This window comes from Chamaea fasciata, unplaced genomic scaffold (genome assembly GCF_029207755.1).
Source record: "Chamaea fasciata isolate MVZ Bird 193981 ecotype frontalis unplaced genomic scaffold, bChaFas1.0.hap1 SCAF_20, whole genome shotgun sequence".
In the NCBI taxonomy this organism is placed as follows: Eukaryota; Metazoa; Chordata; class Aves; order Passeriformes; family Sylviidae; genus Chamaea; species Chamaea fasciata.
Window position 1 is genome coordinate 8,037,996 of NW_027094105.1, and position 17,119 is coordinate 8,055,114.

The window sequence follows — 17,119 nt, forward strand, 5'->3', positions numbered from 1 at the left end:
CAGTAGCAGAAGGCTGCACCTCTGAAAAAGAAAAAAAAAATAATAGGTGACACACGAAAGCAAAGCAGAAGAAACACTGTCTGAATTCGTTTTCTCAGCTGTCTTGGCATTTTGGATATAAACAGGTACCTGGGGCATAAACGCTTCAAGATGCTGATGATACACAGCAAAGACGTGGCTGCATGAAAGGCAGCAGAGCCCAATAAACCCCAGTGCGAGAGGAACGGAAATCCACGGTAACCCCCACGCTGCACCTCAGAAATAACCAGCCACCCGCCCGCAGGATGGGGGAAAAATAAACCTGAGCAGGTTTGGGGCTCTCTGGGCTGAGCTTTGGTGCCTTCCCCCTGTGCTCTCGGGACGCTGGGGCTGTTTCCCTGAGAAAACCCCATTTTTTGGGGGGAGTGAATTATCCTTTCGCCATGGAAAATAACAACCCCCACCCCGTTGCTCCTGCAGGGATGGGTTTTCATCCCAACAAGCTCTGGATTGACACTGGGTGAGTGTCACTGGAGCTGCTGCCAGCGGATAAACAGACCTGTGCTGCCCCTGCCCTCTCAGAAACACCATTGCCCAGTGGAAAATCCTTTCCTTTGGGCCTCTCCCTCCCTCCCTCCCCTGACATTCCTTTGGCAGTGCCCGTGAGCGTGGCCACCCACGGGGGTTGGTTTGGCCACCAGAGCTGGGTTGGGTGGCCCTTTGCCATGGACCCAAACCCGCTTTTTTAGCCATCGTGAGCAAAGCCAAGGTGTCCAGTGTGACGTGGACACCTGCAGAGAGAGGATGGGTCTGGCGTTTTGGCACATCAGCCCTCTGGCTTGGATAGCATCTGCAACCCACACGACGAGACATTTTGGGTCTTTAAAGACACGAGAGGTCACCAAGGAGTGGCTTGGACACATGGGGCTCCTCCATGTCTCGCTGTACCATGGCCTGGGGAAGTGCAGATGGGCTGGAGGAGCTCAAGATGAAACATGACAGCAACTGGCCTGAGGCAAGTACAGACCAAATCAGGCAGAATAACAGGAGAGGCTCTTCATCAGGTGCCATGGAAAACACAGGCTTCTGTCCTTGGCTGGGCTCAGACATAGCTGGAGGAGGTGGGGCTGCCTCTCCGAGCTCTCCAACTGCATCTTGTTTTTCCTCCTCAAGTGGATCGCAAGATTCAAATGCTTCCCTTCTGTTTAGAAAACCAGCCTGGAAAAGCTCTCAGATGTCCCTTGAAGAAAAATAAAAGCATTGGCACAGCCATCAGCACAAAAGAGAGGGCTGGGAAGCTCAGCTCTGGAAACACGGCGTGGCCACAGCTCGGGAGTGCTCTGCCTTGCAGGAGAGGGTTTTCTGGCCAAATTCCTGCCTCAGCTCCTGCATTTGAGGTGGATAGACCCACACAGTTGATCGAAAGCTGTGCCACCCTCAGGAGCAGGAAAATCAGCCTTGTTGGGAAGCTGAGAAGAACGAGGTTATTTCCCATCTTGGTGTCACCAGACAAGGACGAGGTGACAGATGATTATGGGAGTTCTTGTGTACCCCAGAGCAGGCCCAGGGCTGCTGCAGGAACAATTCTGTTGCACACATGAGGAATGAAGCTGTTCCCACTTCATTCCTGGAGCTGCCTGCAGGGAGGGAAAACAAGATCAGCAGCCTGGCAGGCATTCCCAAAAGCTGCATCCATCCCAGGGCTGGGCAGGTGTCCTGCATCATTCCCAAGGGAGGGAGAGGTTGTGTTCACAAACTCTGGGTGATGGAGGGAGGGAGGGAGGGAGGGAGGGAGGGAGGGAGGGAGGGAGGGAGGGAGGGATGGATGGATGGAGGATGGATGGAGGGATGGATGATGGATGGATGGATGAAGGGAGGGATGGATGGATGGATGGATGGATGGATGGATGGATGGATGGATAGATGAAGGATGGATGATGGATGGATGGATGGATGGATGGAGGGATGGATGGATGGGTGGGTGGATGGATGGATGAGTGGATAGATGAAGGATGGTTGATGGATGGATGGATGGATGGAGGGATGGATGGATGGATGGATGGATGGATGGATGAACGGATGGAGGCGATGCCAAAGTGATCCCACACTTGTCCTGCCGTTGGGGGAGGCTGCCTGGGCTTGGCAGCAGGGGTGTAGCCGAGCAGATCACACCTCCTGCTGAGGGCTGGGTTTATCTTTGGCTGCTGGGTGGGACGGTGCCATCTGCTGTGCCCGGGGTGTCCCTGGCAGCCAGCTGGGCCGGGCTGTGCGTGGGGCTGAGCTGGGATGAGTCAGCTGTGCCCTGACCAGCTCTGCAGGGAGCTGCAGCACCGATTTTCTGCTGCAGCAGCTCCGAGCTGGGATCAATAGGAAGAACTCCTTACGTGTCTGATCTCTGCCCATCTGTCTCTTGTGTCCTTTGTGTCAGCTGGGTTCAGCCTCGAGGTGCCCTGTGAGATCCTCTCCTACCCCTGAGGTGTGTCTGACTCTTCAGGCGCACTTCATGGCACTGATGAGGCTGAGATTTACAAACTGAAGGCTTTAAGTAGCCCCTGTGTGCCCAGAGCTCTGCAGTGCTTTGCCACAAATCCCAGTGTCCAGCATGAGGATGTGTTTTTGGGGTTAACACCGTGGTGGGGTGACCCCAGTGATCCCAACTTGGCACCTTCATCCTTGGGAGCTGCTGCGAATCTCCACCAGCACTTCGGCATTTAAGTCTTCTTATAAGACCCCGTTTGTTGAGGGTTTGCCTTTCTCTCAGGATTTGGTGTTATTTAGTAGGTGTTTCATCTCCTCTAATGTGCCCAGAGGAATCTTGGTGCATCTGTGCTGCTGGAGAAGGGTTGGCATTAAGCAAAAACTTCCCTCTTTCTGATGGCTGGAGGAGCAGGAGTGGGGTCGGAGGGGTGGAATTAAAGCGGGGTTGTATGATGGCTTGAAAAAGAAGAAGAATCCACGCCAGGTGGACAAAAGCCAGGTTTACCTGGCTGTGGCAGCCCAGCAGACAGTGTTGGTGGGCCTGGGGAGCCTCTGCAGCCCGTGAACTTCAGAGCAGTTTGCAGAAAGGAGCCTCTTGCCTTTTTGCATAACAGCTCTCACACGGAAGAGTCTGAGCTCTGCTGACGTGCAGCAAACAGCAACACCGAGGGAAGGGAGGGGGAGCACTGGGAATCAGCTCCAGGAGCTGGGTTAATGGGATCAACGGCCAGAGAGGGCTCCTTCAGCCTGCCTCTCAGTTTCCTGGGGTTTATTTCACTTTATTTTGTTTTACTTTATTTTGTTTTGTTTTATTTTATTTTGTTTTTCTGCAGTGTCACGTTGTAGGGTTTGGTTTTGCACTTAGCATAGAGCTGGTCCCACTGATGGTCTGAAAAGCCTCGTTGTGTTGCAAACAGCTCTGGTTTTCCCCCAAACAATTCCTGTGCCCCTGCTGCTCTGCCTGAACATCCCATAACCAGCTTCAAACGCAGCAGGGAGGGGGTGCTGGGGTAACTGTCAATAAATAGCAGGGGTTTTACGTTTTTGGAGTGCCTGAACAAAGAGCTGGGTGAGTTCAGAGAGTTGTGTCTCATGGTCAGAGGTGCCTGGGCTGTTCTCAGGCAGAGTGGGCTGAAATGTGCTGTGGGTGTGTGGAAGAGTGTGGGATTTGGGGTCTGTGACAAGGTGATGGAGAAAGGGAGAGTTCCCACTGCAACTGCACAAAGCTGCTTTCCAGGGGTAGGAACAGCGTGTGCAGGTTTCCAAGGGAGGTCATTAATAATAATAATAATAACGATGTTATTAGCATCTAGTGAGTGTTTTTCAGGTACGACTCAGCAGCATGTGACAGGCTGCTGAGGAGATCATTCCCACCCCGCAGGATTTGGGACAGGTCTCTCCTGTCTGTCTGGGGCTTGCCCAAAGGCAGGATGGAGGTTTGCATGGAGCTCCTGTCCCACGGGAGCTGGGCCAGGCAGCTGGAGAGGGGCAGGACATGGCCTCCCAGGGAAATTCAGCACTGCCAGCCTCAGAGGAGGCTGAACTCTGGATTTCTGCTTTAAACTGACCTGTTAGGACTCCCTGATTCAGTCCCTTCTCTCCTGCAGTGACGCCGGGTGTGGTTTCCTTCGTGGTGCTTCCCATCATTTGTCTTTAACTTTTTTTATTTTCCATCTTCTGCAGAGAAGAGGCTTTGCCCTGTCCAGGCAGGATCACCCCTCTCCCTGCTCCCTGTGCAGGAACACACAGAGCTGGATTTCCCTCCCTGCCTTCCCCAAACCTCCCACTCCCTGGGGATATCCCAGCAGACATCAGAGGGGGAGGTGATGCTGCTGCTGCTGCTGCTGCTGCAGGACGGTTTGGGGGTTTGGTGGGCAGCTGTGGGGTGACCCTGACGCAGCCCCTGTCCCCTTTGTGTCACCCACAGCCGTGCAGGAGGAGAGGCAGCGGGGGAAGGACCGCAACGAGAACGAGGTGGAGTCCACGAGCAGCGCCAACGAGGACATGCCCGTGGAGAAGATCCTGGAGGCTGAGCTGGCCGTGGAGCCAAAGACAGAGACCTACATCGAGGCCAACATGGGCCTGACACCCAGCTCGGTGAGGAACCCCTGCCCCAGGTGCTGGGGACAGCAGGGGTGGCTGTGGGGACGGCAGGAGTTGGGATGGTTCTGGCTTCCTTTTTCTCTGCCAAGGTCGGGATGAATGCGCATAGATTTTAGAGTTCAGGCTTGTGTGTTTATTGTTTTGTATCGATTTACAGACTCACGAGGTGTGAGCGCTAACTAGCAGGTTAGAGAACAGAGGTAAAATGGAGAGCTGCTAACTCTTACCAAGGTTATTTAAGTGCTAATTACCCAGTAACGAGGGGACACCTGTATTATTTATACTTTTGACCCAATAATGACCACCCAAGGCCTCCAATGTGGACCTTCTTCACCCAATTACAGAAAACCACCCAAACCCATGAAGGAGGAAGAAGAAGGGCTCAGACAAAGCCCAAAATCCTCTATTTTGACTCACACACATCACTATACACTAAAATCCCAAAATTCTCAGTTTCCAGAATTCCAGCAGGGAGTGACCCTGAGGACAGCTGTGGCAGAGAGGGAAAAGAAGCAGCTGAGAAATGCAATTCTTGGCTCTGCTGCAGGCTCTGTGAGTCAGCAGAGCCAGCAGCCACCAGCCTTCGGTGTCCTCTGTCCCACAGCCACAGGGAAGGAAGAGGTGCTGTAAGGAAAAACTAAAGGGCTCACAGAGAAGATTTTGTTGTAAATAAGAGCCCTGAGTGCTAAGAGGCAGGAGGGACACTCTGAAGAGCTCCGAGTCCAGCTGAGGGAATAAACAGACCTGTGTGGCTGAAGTGCAGAGGGATGAGAGCTGGAGAACAAGGGTGTGACTTCTCAGCTGCAGAATTGTGCAGCTGCTTGGCTCTGAGGAGAGAAAACCTGGAGGGATTTGCCTGGAGGTTGGCTTTCAAGTTCTTTTCCCAGTTAGAAATTGCATTGTAACCGGGCCTGCTTGGAGCATCTGGGCTGTACCAGGATGTTGTGGGCACAAGAAATGGGACAGTCTGGGCTGGTGGAAGGTGTCCCTGCCATGGCAGGGGCTTGGAATGAGATGGTTTTGAGGTCCCCTCCAACCCAAACCAGTCTGGGATTCTGTGGGGACTGAGGGAAAGTGTTTTGGGCCCTTTCCTCTGAGATTCTCTTATCAAAAGGGAGAGATCTCCCTGCAATGCAGCAACCTCCTAATGTGAGAGCCAAACCCTCCTCTGAAATTCCATTTCTAGGACAGACCCCCTGCAGCCCAGGCAGTATTTAGGGTGCACTCCCCACTCCCCCAAACCCCTGTTTCTGGTGAGAGCAGTGGGAATAGAGGAATTCCTCTGAAGAAGAGCAGCTGAGGTTGCAGTGAGGAGCATCTCCTGGTTGCCACAAAGTCCTTTGAGGGACTCAGGGGTTGAACTGTGCCAACATTTGGGCTGGCTGAGCCAGGAGAGCAGGCACAGGCACTGCAATATCCCTGTGCAATTCCTGCGGGGTGGCTGTGAGGCTGAGCCGATGAAATGCTGCTATTCCAAGCAAGTGCAAGGACTCTGCAGCGTTTATTTTCTGTCACAACACCACTTTTATCTCTCTCTTTATGTGAGGCTTGTAGGGTTTGGGTCAGAAATCCCTTCCCATGGCAGGGGGTTGAAAACTGAGCATCCTTAGGGTCACTTCCAGCAGAATTCTGAGAGTCTGTGAGGGATCTGGGAGTCAGGAGAAGTCTTAACTGGCTTTTTTTTTTTTTTTTTTTGGGATGCTCTTTCTGCAAAGACAGCAAGACAGCTTTCCCTAGGATTCCTTGGGTGGCTTTTGGGCATTCAGGGCTTCGTGGTGTGGACAGGGCCAATCCCTCAGTGAAACTCCCCAGAATCAGGTACAGAACCAGGAACAGAATCAGGGACAGATCCTCACCTGCATTTCAGAGGAGGATCCCACCACCACGAGGCTTTAAAGGGCTTTTTTTTTTTTCCTAGGAGTTAGCGAGGGGCTCAGAGAGGCTCTGACTGCTCTCAGGATTAAAAATCCTTCAGGGGAGCTGGAGCCGGCGTTGTGCTGACTTGAAAACAAACCCCAGAGAGCCGAGCTGAAATAAATGGCTTCGTCTGGCACGGCGTCTCCTCAGCCTCTTGTAGCAAATTGAAAGCCGGTTCCTGCATAATTCAACACGCATTACCGTGAACAAGGATGTGTGTTGCATCTAAATAGAAGCGGGGAGGCTTGTTGAAATGCCCTGTTATTGTCAAGCCGACGGGGTGACATTTGTAGCAGGTTTAGCAGATGGATGAGATCAGCAGCTCCTGGTGACAAGGCCACCAAAGGATGAGCGGAGGGAAGACACAGGAGCTGCCGCCCTCCCCCAGAGCCCAGGTGATGGAAAGGCAGACAAATCCGGGCCCTGATAAACACGGGGGGAAAACACGAGCTGCCGGCTGTTGGCCTCGTGTGTTGGGTGCTTTGGTTGGCGCCTCTGCACCTCAGGCCAGCTGCTGGTGACCTGCAGGGACGTTTCCCAGGCTGGGGTGGGGGTGGCAGGGTGATTTAGGGTTTAGGACCCTTGTCGACCATGTAGAATGGGTTAGAGGGACCTTAAAGTCATCTTCCATGGGCATGGACACCTTCCACTATCCCAGGTGCTCCAAGCTCCATCCAACCCGGCCTCGGACACTTCCAGGGATGGAGCAGCCATGGTTTCTCTGGGCAGCCTGTGCCAGGGCCTCCCCACCCTCCCAAGGAGGAATTTTTCCCTGATACCTGCTCTAACCCCACACTCTGTTTTAGCTGGAGTCCCTTCCCCTTTGTCCTGTCGCTCCATGCTCTCATGGCTGTCACCTTCTGCCACGTCCCTGTCCCAGGGGGTAGCTTTGCCTGTGCCCCAGGCCTTGGGAATTTGGGCTCCTGGCCACGGGAAGGCAGAGCCTGTAACTGAGAGCTCTGCTCCCCATTAGGTCTTAATTGGCCTTTGAACGTCTGGTTTCAAGTCACCATTTTCTGGAAGATGCCTCCAGGCTGCAGTTTTCCAGGAAGATCAGGTGCCCTTTGGCTCTGTCACACCCCGGCACCGTGCCCTTGCTATTTATTTACTGCAGGAGGGGATTTGCTTTCTGTGCACAGGGAGGGCTTCCAGCACTGCCATTCCCCCTCCCGGAGCCAGGCAGGGCCCTCTGGACACTTTTAGCTGCTGCTCACACCCCGGTGATCAGGTTCTGCCAGGAAGGGCTGTGGTGGTTCCAGGAATTGCCATCTGAGGTGGAGCCGAGGATGAGGATGAGGCTTTGGAGCAGCCGAGGTTGGGAACAGCTTGTGCTGGGTCACCTGGAGCCCCTGCACGTGGTGACAACCTGCCAGAGAGCCAGCCCTGATGAAAGCTTTGGCAAAAAACATCTGATTTACCTAAATCACCCCTTTTCTGGGGCTCTGCAGGCACTGGGTGCTGCAAGGGCTGGGTGCATGACTCCCACAAGTCATGATCCCCATCCCACCTCAGGGATGCCAGGATTCACCCCACCTGGCTGAGAAATCTGGGATAACTTGAGGCTGGGGATGTTCAGGGCCTCTGGGGTCCCTTCTCCCCCTTCCTGCACCTGAATCTCAACATTCCCTGTGCTTCCAGTGAAACTCTGCAGAGCTCCTCCTCACACGTACTCCTGGTCCAGAGGAAATCCCGTCTGATCTCCTTCTCCCAGGAAAATCCCAGTCCCTGCTCACGTCTCCTTCCTCAGGGAAGAGCCCCAGCTCCCTGGGGTGAGCCAGCCCTGCCCCTGCCCCCTGGGGGAGCTGCTGGAGAGAGATGGGACAAGGGGGGCACGTCCCTGTGGCAGTGCCAGCCTGTGCCCATCCATCTCTGCACGCGACAGGTGGAAATACTTCCAGGGCAGGTGCCCTGAGCTTGCCAAATCCTGGCTATTTTGGGCCTGGAGGACAGGAGATGTTGGCCACCGAGGCACAGAGCTTTGGGTGTGCTGCCAGGGGCCTGGGGCAGGGCTCCGAGGGGGGCTTGGCAGCGTGGTGCTGCTGTGCCCAGCCTGGGACGGGTTACACTGAGAGCCACAGCCACGGAGCACGGAGGGGCAGGACAAGGGGGAAGGGATTCCAGATCAAACAGAGTGTGGGGTTAGAGCAGGCATCAGGGAGAAATTGCTCCCTGGGAGGGTGGGGAGGCTGCCCAGAGAAGCTGTGGCTGCTCCATCCCTGGAGGTGTCCGAAGCCGGCTTGGATGGAGCTTGGAGCACCCTGGGATAGTGGAAGGTTGAAGATGATTTTAAGGACCCTTCTAACCCAGTCAGTGTGGGAGACAAGGGTGCTAATCCCTGAATGTCAGGGTACACTGACACCCGTGCCTGCTCTTCCTCTGACTCCACACCCCTGCCCCCTGCGAGCCAGGGGGGAGGTAAACACTGCTCCTCCAGGTTGGAAACTGCTCTTTTAAGGGCATGGAAAGAAGCTAATTGCACAGCCCAAGCTGCTGGATATCAGCAGGGATTACACTGGGAGAAGGGAAGGGCTCATACATCCCTGTCCAGAGAGGTAAACCCTGCAGACACACTTGGAGCAGCGAGCTCAGCCTTCCCCGGGGTTAAACAGGCTCTTCCAGTTCCTAATCACAAATCCACTTGAGCTGTGAGCAGTTCCTTTAAACAGGGATTTGGTGTGTTTAGGCTGACTGTCCTCCTTAGGAGCAGATGGTTTCTGTTACTGGATAATATTTCAAAGGAAAGGGGTTTTCTCCTTTTATTTTTTTTTTTCTGTAATGCCCCCTCTGGTGCTGGTTTATCGAGCTGGGAGATGCTGGAGTCTGCCCTTCCCCGGGCTGGAGCTGCTTGGAATCATCAGTCAGGGTGATGGATGTGGAGGCTCAGCACTCCCAATTCCCATTTTTGGGACTTGCTAAAAACTATTACAACCTTTGTGGTGGAGCAGCCAGAATCACTTCCTTTGCCTGTGAGTGATAACATCCACCTCGGGGATGGCAGGCAGGCTCTCTGTTCCTCACTCTGCCTTTTCCAAGCTTTTCCATCTATTTTTTTTTGTTGTTTTATTTGTTTTTGGCAGCCCAACGACCCGGTGACAAACATCTGCCAGGCGGCAGACAAGCAGCTCTTCACCCTGGTGGAGTGGGCCAAGAGGATCCCCCACTTCTCCGAGCTGCCCCTGGATGACCAGGTCATCTTGCTCAGAGCAGGTGAGTGACGTCTGTCCCCACCTGGGGAGTGCTGGGTGTCCCCTGGGACAGGTTCTACCCTCAGATTTAGGTCCTGGCAGCTTGAAAATCTTTAGTTCTTTCTTGAACAGACTCTGATCATTCACTTTCTAAATAGGATTTTAAAAGCCTTCCAGAGGATGTTGAATAGGATCCAAAATGTGGCCAATCAGCTGAAAAACGGCCCAGCTTCATCCTTGATCCATGAGAAACTCAGAGATGGGTGCTGGGTGGCTTTAAACCAAAGGAGTTGAACTCTGCCTTCCTCCCAAACCGAGGCTTGAAAGACCAGGCAGGCTCAGGCCCCCATGAAATTTTGTCGAACTGAAATGTTTGATCATAATTAAAACCAGAAAGGAGAGAAAAGTACATCTCACTTCTTCTCCCACCCACCAAGATGAAAATAGAACTCTCAGGGCTTATTTTAAATTTCCTTGTGCAACAGGGGGGCTGCAGGAGCAGGGTTTGGGAGGTGGAAAGCAGTTGGCTGTAGGAAGGGTCTTCCCCTCTTGAGTGAATTCAAGCTCCTGCTGCTGCACAAAGCTCGTGGAGGGCAAGAAATCAGGAGCAGAGCTCGGGGAGGGTGTTTGAGGCATGAAGCTCTTTGTAACCAGGGGCTTTGAAGTCCTTGGTACTTGTAAAGCTCCTTTAATTTCTCCCAAATTCACTTTTATCCGGGTCCTGCACCCTTCCAGCCTGTTGAAGGTGCTCCATGGATTGTGCCAGAGCTGGCTCAGGGCCCTTTGGAACATCCAAAGTGTGGATTTGAAGAGGATTTCTAGAACCTCCTGTGAGAGTTGATGAGCAAGGAATGATCTGTGTAGGGATGATCTGTGCAGGGATCTTTGAGGGCTTTCTGCAAAGAGCTGGGCTCAGACAAAGCTCTGCCTTTTCCTTTTGGGAAAAGTCGAACCCAAACCCGCCATGGCAGCTCCAGGTTTTCCCCTCTCTTTTAGCAGGCAGCTGGTTAAACCTGGAACTGCAGAATTCCTGACCTGTGATCTCTGCTTGTGACTCTCCCCGCACTCATGGGCAGCAGGAGGGGGGCTGCAAACCCCATCACATCCCAAATTTCCTGGTGGCTCCAGCCCTGAGGCCGTTGAACACCTGGAGCAGCTCCCCAGAGCTCCCTGCTCCAAACATCTCTGCCAGCGCCTCAGATAACCTTCCCCAAGTCTTCTAACCAATGTATTATTGAGTGGCCTGCTGAGAACAGCTGCCCATGAAATATTGAAGCTTTAAAATCCGGCTAAGAGCCTCAGTCAGGCATCCTGGGAGGCAGAGCAAGTGGAGCAGCACACAGCTCTGGAGGAGCAGTGCTGGATGGGCTGGCAGCAGCTTTCCTCAAGCCCCTGAATCATTTAAAAATACTGAGCTGTTTGGGAGGGAAGGAAACCTGACTTTTTTCAGCGTGTTTTCCATCGGTTTCCGAGCTGAGACAGGAATAACCTGATGTTTTCTCAGCCTGGCAGAGGATGCTGAGCGTTACATCCCGGCAGCTGCAGCTGCTTCTGGTGGGGAAACTTGGCAGGGAGTTGGGTTGACACGATGGCCACTGCTCTGCCAAAGTGCCTTCCCTATCCCAGAGCAGCCAGAGCATCCCTGGAGGCTGCAGCCACCCTGTTTGGTGACAGAGGAGTCACAGGAGTCACAGAACTCTGCTCTGCCACTCCAGAGCGTGGGCTGAAAGGCAGAACTCTGGGGGCAGGCTTGCCCGGTCTCTAATTCCAGTTTGCTGCCTGTGGTTATAGTGAATTTTCCCTGCTTGCCTCTGTCTTGGCAGCTCTTTGGGGATGTTCTGGTGAAAGCCAAGGCAGGAAAACCTTCCCCATTTCAGCTGAACCGTCCCAGCTCTCCATGGGAATAATCCAGGTGAAGCCAGTGCTCCTTCGCTGGAATAAGCCCAGCTTGGGCTGGGTGTGGAGAGCCTGCTCTGCTTTCTGTTGGTTGGAGCTACCTGTGGAGCTGCTGTGTGGGACAAATTCCCATGGATCTGGCTCTGGGAGCTCCTCTTCCTCCCGGGAAAAGGGTTTCTGCAGGCTCCTTCTCCCCCATCCTCCTTGGGTTTCAGAGTGTTGCAATCCCTGTGGAAGTGCCAGGCCTCACCCAGTAAATAGCCAAAGAAATGTTCCCGTGGCTGGGGTGGAAACATCCTGTGGCCACTTAGGAAAGAGTGAACTTTATTCCTTGTCAACATTCCTGACGGCACAGCCCAGGGCTGCAGCAGGAGGTAAATACAGCACACATGGGCCTTGTGTTTGCCCCAGGCTGTGAGATGTGTTCTTGTGGCAGAAGAAGTGAAGGATATTGTTGTTGTGATGCTTTTCCAGCCTGGGAAAAACAAACAAACAAACAAACAAACCTAAACCCAAATATGCTGAAGTTTCTGGACCAGAACTCCAGAACATGTTCAGGCCAGGGGAGTTGCAGAAGATCCCATCTTGTCTTACTGAAGATGCTGCTCCTGGCTGAAAGTCGCCCGAATTTCCACCCTTCAAGCTTGGCAGCATTTCCTCTCATTGGGGCTTCACCTGAGGAATTCTTGCGCTCAGCCTGTGATGGATTTAGGAACTGAAGAGGTGTTGGTTTGGGAAGGGGAGCTAGAAGACGTGGAGCTCACATCTCCCTTCCCTTCCCTGCAGCTCTGGGCTCAGAGGATGTCCTTCCTATATCCCAAAGCAGCCTGGCCAGTTAATGAGACTAAAATTAATTAGAATAAAATCTGTTCTCCAAGGCACAGACCCGGGACTGTGCAGGGAACAGCCCCAACCCCTCCCAGGATTTTCATGGCAGAAGCAACAAGCCCCCAAATAAAGCCAGAGGTCTCCTGGTGCCTTTGGGAGGGCCCGGAGCTGGCGGAATGAACTTTTGTGGGCCGAGGAGGAGCCCGAGGAGCTGATGGCAAAGTCCTGATAAGGGCTGGAGCTGCCGGAGATGGGGCTGGGGGCAGAGGGGGGCCCAGGGCTCCACACCCACGGGCAGCTCCGGGCAGAGCTGTTTGCTCGGTGTCTGCACGGTTTATAGAGGAAACTGCTCCCTTTTTTAGCTTTATTTTTAGTGACTCGGGTTCTCCGTGGTTTTGTTTATTTTTTTTTTCCCTCCCCTGACATCCAAGAAGAAGCTGGCTCCCCCTTCCTTCCCCACATCCAGCCGCAAAGGCGCTTTCCTCCTCCTCCTCCTCCTTTTAGAGAGATGACATCAACGATTCCCAAACTTCCCGAAAGGGATGGATCCATCCCCACGGCTCTTAACCTGCAGCCTCGGTGGTTTTTTTTCTCCTCCCCAGGGTGGAACGAGCTGCTAATCGCCTCCTTCTCGCACCGCTCCATCGCGGTCAAGGACGGGATCCTGCTGGCCACGGGGCTCCACGTGCACCGCAACAGCGCCCACAGCGCCGGCGTGGGGGCCATCTTCGACAGGTGGGCAGGGAGGCAGGGATGCAGGGAATGCAGGGATGCAGGGGATGCAGGGATACAGGGGATACAGGGATACAGGGAATGAAGGGATATAGCGATGTAGGGACACAGGAATGCAAGGATACGGGGATGCAGGGATACAGGGGTGCAAGGGTGCAGGGATGGAGGGACGCAGCGATACAGGGATGCAGGGAATGCAAGGATGCAGTGATGCAGGGAATGCAAGGATGCAGGTATGCAGGAAATGCAGGGATGCAGGGGGTCAGGGAATGCAGGGAGTGGGGGATGCAGGGATGCAGGGATACAGGCATATAGGGACGCAAGGATGCGGGGACACAGGAATGCAGAGATGCAGGGAATGCAAGGATGCAGGGAGACAGGGCTGCAGGGATACAGGGAGGCAGGGAATGCAGGGATGCAAAGATGCAGGGAATGCAAGGGATGCAGCGATGCAGGGGCGCAGCAATGCAGGGATGGGACTGCACCTCAGACCACTTCACCTGCACATCCCCATGCCTGTCTCCACCCCCAGACTGCCTCCAGTCCCGCTTGAGGGCTCAGAGGAGCCCAGCATGAAGGAGTCCATCCCATGAAAACACAGCAGCAAACCCTTCCTCTGGAAGCTGCCAAAAAACCCCCAAACCAGGAAAAACCCCTCCCAAACAGGGTGGAGGGTGCCCAGTGCAAATCCAAGCCCCTCTCATGGGGTCCAGATGCCTTCTAACGTTAGGAGGAGGCCACTCCTTGGCTCCTTTTCATCTTTAATTGGACCAAGACGTGATTTTATTTGCACAGTGAGAAGGCCCCAGCCACGCTCGGCAGGTTGCGCAGGCGTGTCCCCAGGGCTCTTTAATCTCAGGCTTTGGGAAAGTGTTTTAAAGCCAGGCTTGCAGGGTGTTTGACCCCCAGCGTGGCTCCAGATGCTGCTGAAGTGCTGATTTCTCTTCCTGAGACTCATCTTGAGTCGAGACCGAATCACCTTTGCTGCTCTGCTCCGTGAGGAAATTGTTCCTCGGACCTGGGTGACATCATTTGTTCCTGTGAGGTCATAAGTGCAAGATCATGGCTCTGCTGCAGGATCCAACATGAAAAACGGGGCAATCAGTGGAAAACATTTCAAGGCCGACACCTGCAGTAAGAGCAAAGGGAGCAATAAAAATTACCGGCAGAGGAAATTACTTTTAGGTACCTGTTGGGGTGGGTTTTGATTGTTATTTTTTATTTTTAGGCGGCTTTTCTCAGGTGCCAGAGCCTCGTGGTGAATGGATGAAGGCGGTTTTTATGGTCCCTGTTGTATCTCACAGGAACTATTGGTGTTCCTAATGAGCTCTTTTTTGATGGAGGAGGAAAACGAGGCCACATCCTCGGCTGGCACAGGCCAGCACCATCCCCAACTTCATTAAACGTGACCGGAGCTTCTCACTCCGCCTCTGACACCTGGGGCTCTTCATTCCTTTCTCCTTCCCGTGCTGACTCTGTGCTTTCTCTGTCCTTTTGCAGAGTACTGACAGAGCTGGTGTCCAAAATGAGGGACATGCTGATGGACAAGACAGAGCTGGGCTGCCTGCGAGCCATCGTCCTCTTCAACCCCGGTACGAGCCTGGCTCTGCTCTCCCGGCCCCTCTTGGCTGCTCTCCTGTCCTTTTAGCTCCTTTTCTTCCCCAAAAAAGCCCTGTTGGGAATAGCAGAGGGCACCCAGATGCTGTGGATAGGGCAGGAAGGGAGGCAGGGGTGGACGTTGGTTTGGTTTGGAGAGGATCTTAAAGCTGATCTTGTTCCAAATCTCCTTCCATGCGCAGGGGCACCTTCGGCTATCCCAGGTTGCTCCAAGCCCCATCCAGCCTGGCCTTGGACACTTCCAGGGATCCAGGGGCAGCCACAGCTTCTCTGGGCACCCTGAGCCAGGCCCTCATCACCATCTCAGCAAGGAATTTCTCCCCAAAATCCAATCTAAGCCTACTCTTTTTCAGTTTACAGCCATTCCCCCTTGTTCTGTCAGCTCTCCCCTTTCAGAGTGGCTGTGAAAAGAGAGTTCAGGTGTTTGAGGGAGTTGTCCCTGGCTTGGAACAAAGTGGAATCCGGATGTTGTTGAAGAGAAAAATACGGATTAGAGCAACACCAGAGCATGGAGATCATTGTCTCTGCTTCCCAACCTCGTCATCCAAGGGCTTTTATTACCTGCACTTCTGGAAAAGCCCTTTGCAGACTCGGAGAGGCTGCAAGGCGTGAAATGTGCTCATAAAACACACAGAACCTTCTGGTTTTGACCACAGTTTCACAGACTCCGGGAGCGTCACGCTGCTCCCTTTCCCCCCTCAGCCCCAGCTGCCCAAGGGGCAGGAGAAGGTTCAGTGCCAGGGTTTTCTCTCCAACATTCCAGGGAGCAAATCCCTGTGCAGCGGGAGCCCAGGCTGCACATACCTGCACAGCTCTCAGGATTTCAGAGTGGATGAGCCCAGAGCAAAACCAGATGGCAGCCAAGGACAAACCTCCCCAGCCGCCAGCAGCCCTTCCCTGCCCTCACGGAGCACGGTTTGTGCCCAGGCACAGCTCCTTGCCTGGATTTTCCCACCACAGCCAGGCCAGGCTGTTCCAGCAGGGTTTATTACAGTTTCTCGGGTTTGTTTTTCTTTTTGCCCAGTTTTTTTTGCCCTTGTAATCAGCAGTAATTTATCGTCTGTAATTCGGGATTGGCCGTATATGGTCAAAGAAGGGGAATCTGGAGAGGTTCCCGTGGCACATGTGCTTGGGCAGGGGAGATCGATTTCTGCACTGTCCCTTTCACCCTGCTAAAAACAGATCCGCGCTCTGTCCTGTCCTGTGCCGGGGCAGGGGCTTCTCCTGCAGCCCCACCACAGTGCTGCAGGGGGAAATCCCACCAGCCCAGGGCTGGAGGGGGAATTCAGCCCTTTAAAATGAGGGTCTGGGAGCGCTGCAGTGAGCCAAAACATTTGGGGTTGAGGTGTGAGGCGAGGAAAAAACCTCACCTGTCTCTGTGTGGTCGCAGGGTAAAGCTCCGAGTGCTCCCCAAAAATCCCTGCAGCTCAGAGCTTGCATCCACACTTTGGTGGGGCTGGAAGAGATGCAGGGAGTGCTCAGAGGGGCTCCTGCCTTGCCTGGAGAGCCTGGAGGAGCTTGGCTGATGGTTTTTGGTGTTGCCTTTTAGACTCCAAGGGCCTCTCGAACCCGGCGGAGGTGGAGGCGCTGCGGGAGAAGGTGTACGCGTCACTAGAGGCTTACTGCAAACACAAATACCCCGACCAGCCCGGCAGGTGAGCTCCCTGCGCCCCTCCTCCTGCAGCCCCCAGCCCTGCAAACCCCCTGCAGTGGGTGCTGCAGCTCCCTTGGGTGCCTTCTGTTCCGGGCTCTCCGTTCCCAGTGATTCCCTACGGATAAACCGCTCGTTTTTACCTTCTCCAGCTGTGAGCATCCCTTAAAAAAACCCCCCTAAAAACCCCTCCCCTGAGCTCTTTATTCCCTCACCAGGAAATCCAGCCAGGTGGGCAGACCTGAGGAGCCCCAGCTCCCCCAGCCCCAGCAGTGGGATGAGCACATGTGGGAAGGAGGGGAGGGGGGGGGCGGGTATCATTTCCCTTTTGGAAACCGCGGCGAGCGAAACCGCGGCAAAAAATAGGACTCACATGGAGTTAATTCTCGGTGGCAGATGAGCATCATTGCTGGGAAGTGAAAGCTTCAATTGATGCTCTTTTTCTCCCCTCCCTGCCTCCCCCAATCCAGCTGGGAATGGGAGGGGGGGATCAGGAATGCGTTCCTGGACCGCTCGGCAGCTGAGTGGGCGCGTTCTCCCAGTTACAGCCCGGAGCTGGCAACTGCCAGTTCAGTTTCCTGACAGCTCCTTGGGAAACCAAGCAAAGCACTGGAAACTGCTACTGGTGCACGAAATATTGGGGGGGGGGGGAAAAAACCAGCCCAGGCAACTGGGATTTGCACCTCACCTGCATTCCTGGCCTTGTGTGGATGGTGAAATAGAAAGGATGCTT

The 17,119-nt window shown here is 54.1% G+C and overlaps 1 protein-coding gene across 1 annotated transcript in view; it reads left to right on the forward strand.

Annotated features, from left to right (window-relative positions):
- RXRA (retinoid X receptor alpha) overlaps positions 1–17,119 on the forward strand; it is a 95,387-nt gene that overhangs the window by 74,985 nt on the left and 3,283 nt on the right. Inside the window, exons 5-9 of the mRNA XM_066201011.1 lie at positions 4,385–4,554; positions 9,555–9,684; positions 12,989–13,121; positions 14,619–14,710; positions 16,285–16,390. Coding sequence (XP_066057108.1) covers positions 4,385–4,554; positions 9,555–9,684; positions 12,989–13,121; positions 14,619–14,710; positions 16,285–16,390 — 631 coding nt within the window. The remainder of the gene's footprint in view (positions 1–4,384; positions 4,555–9,554; positions 9,685–12,988; positions 13,122–14,618; positions 14,711–16,284; positions 16,391–17,119) is intronic.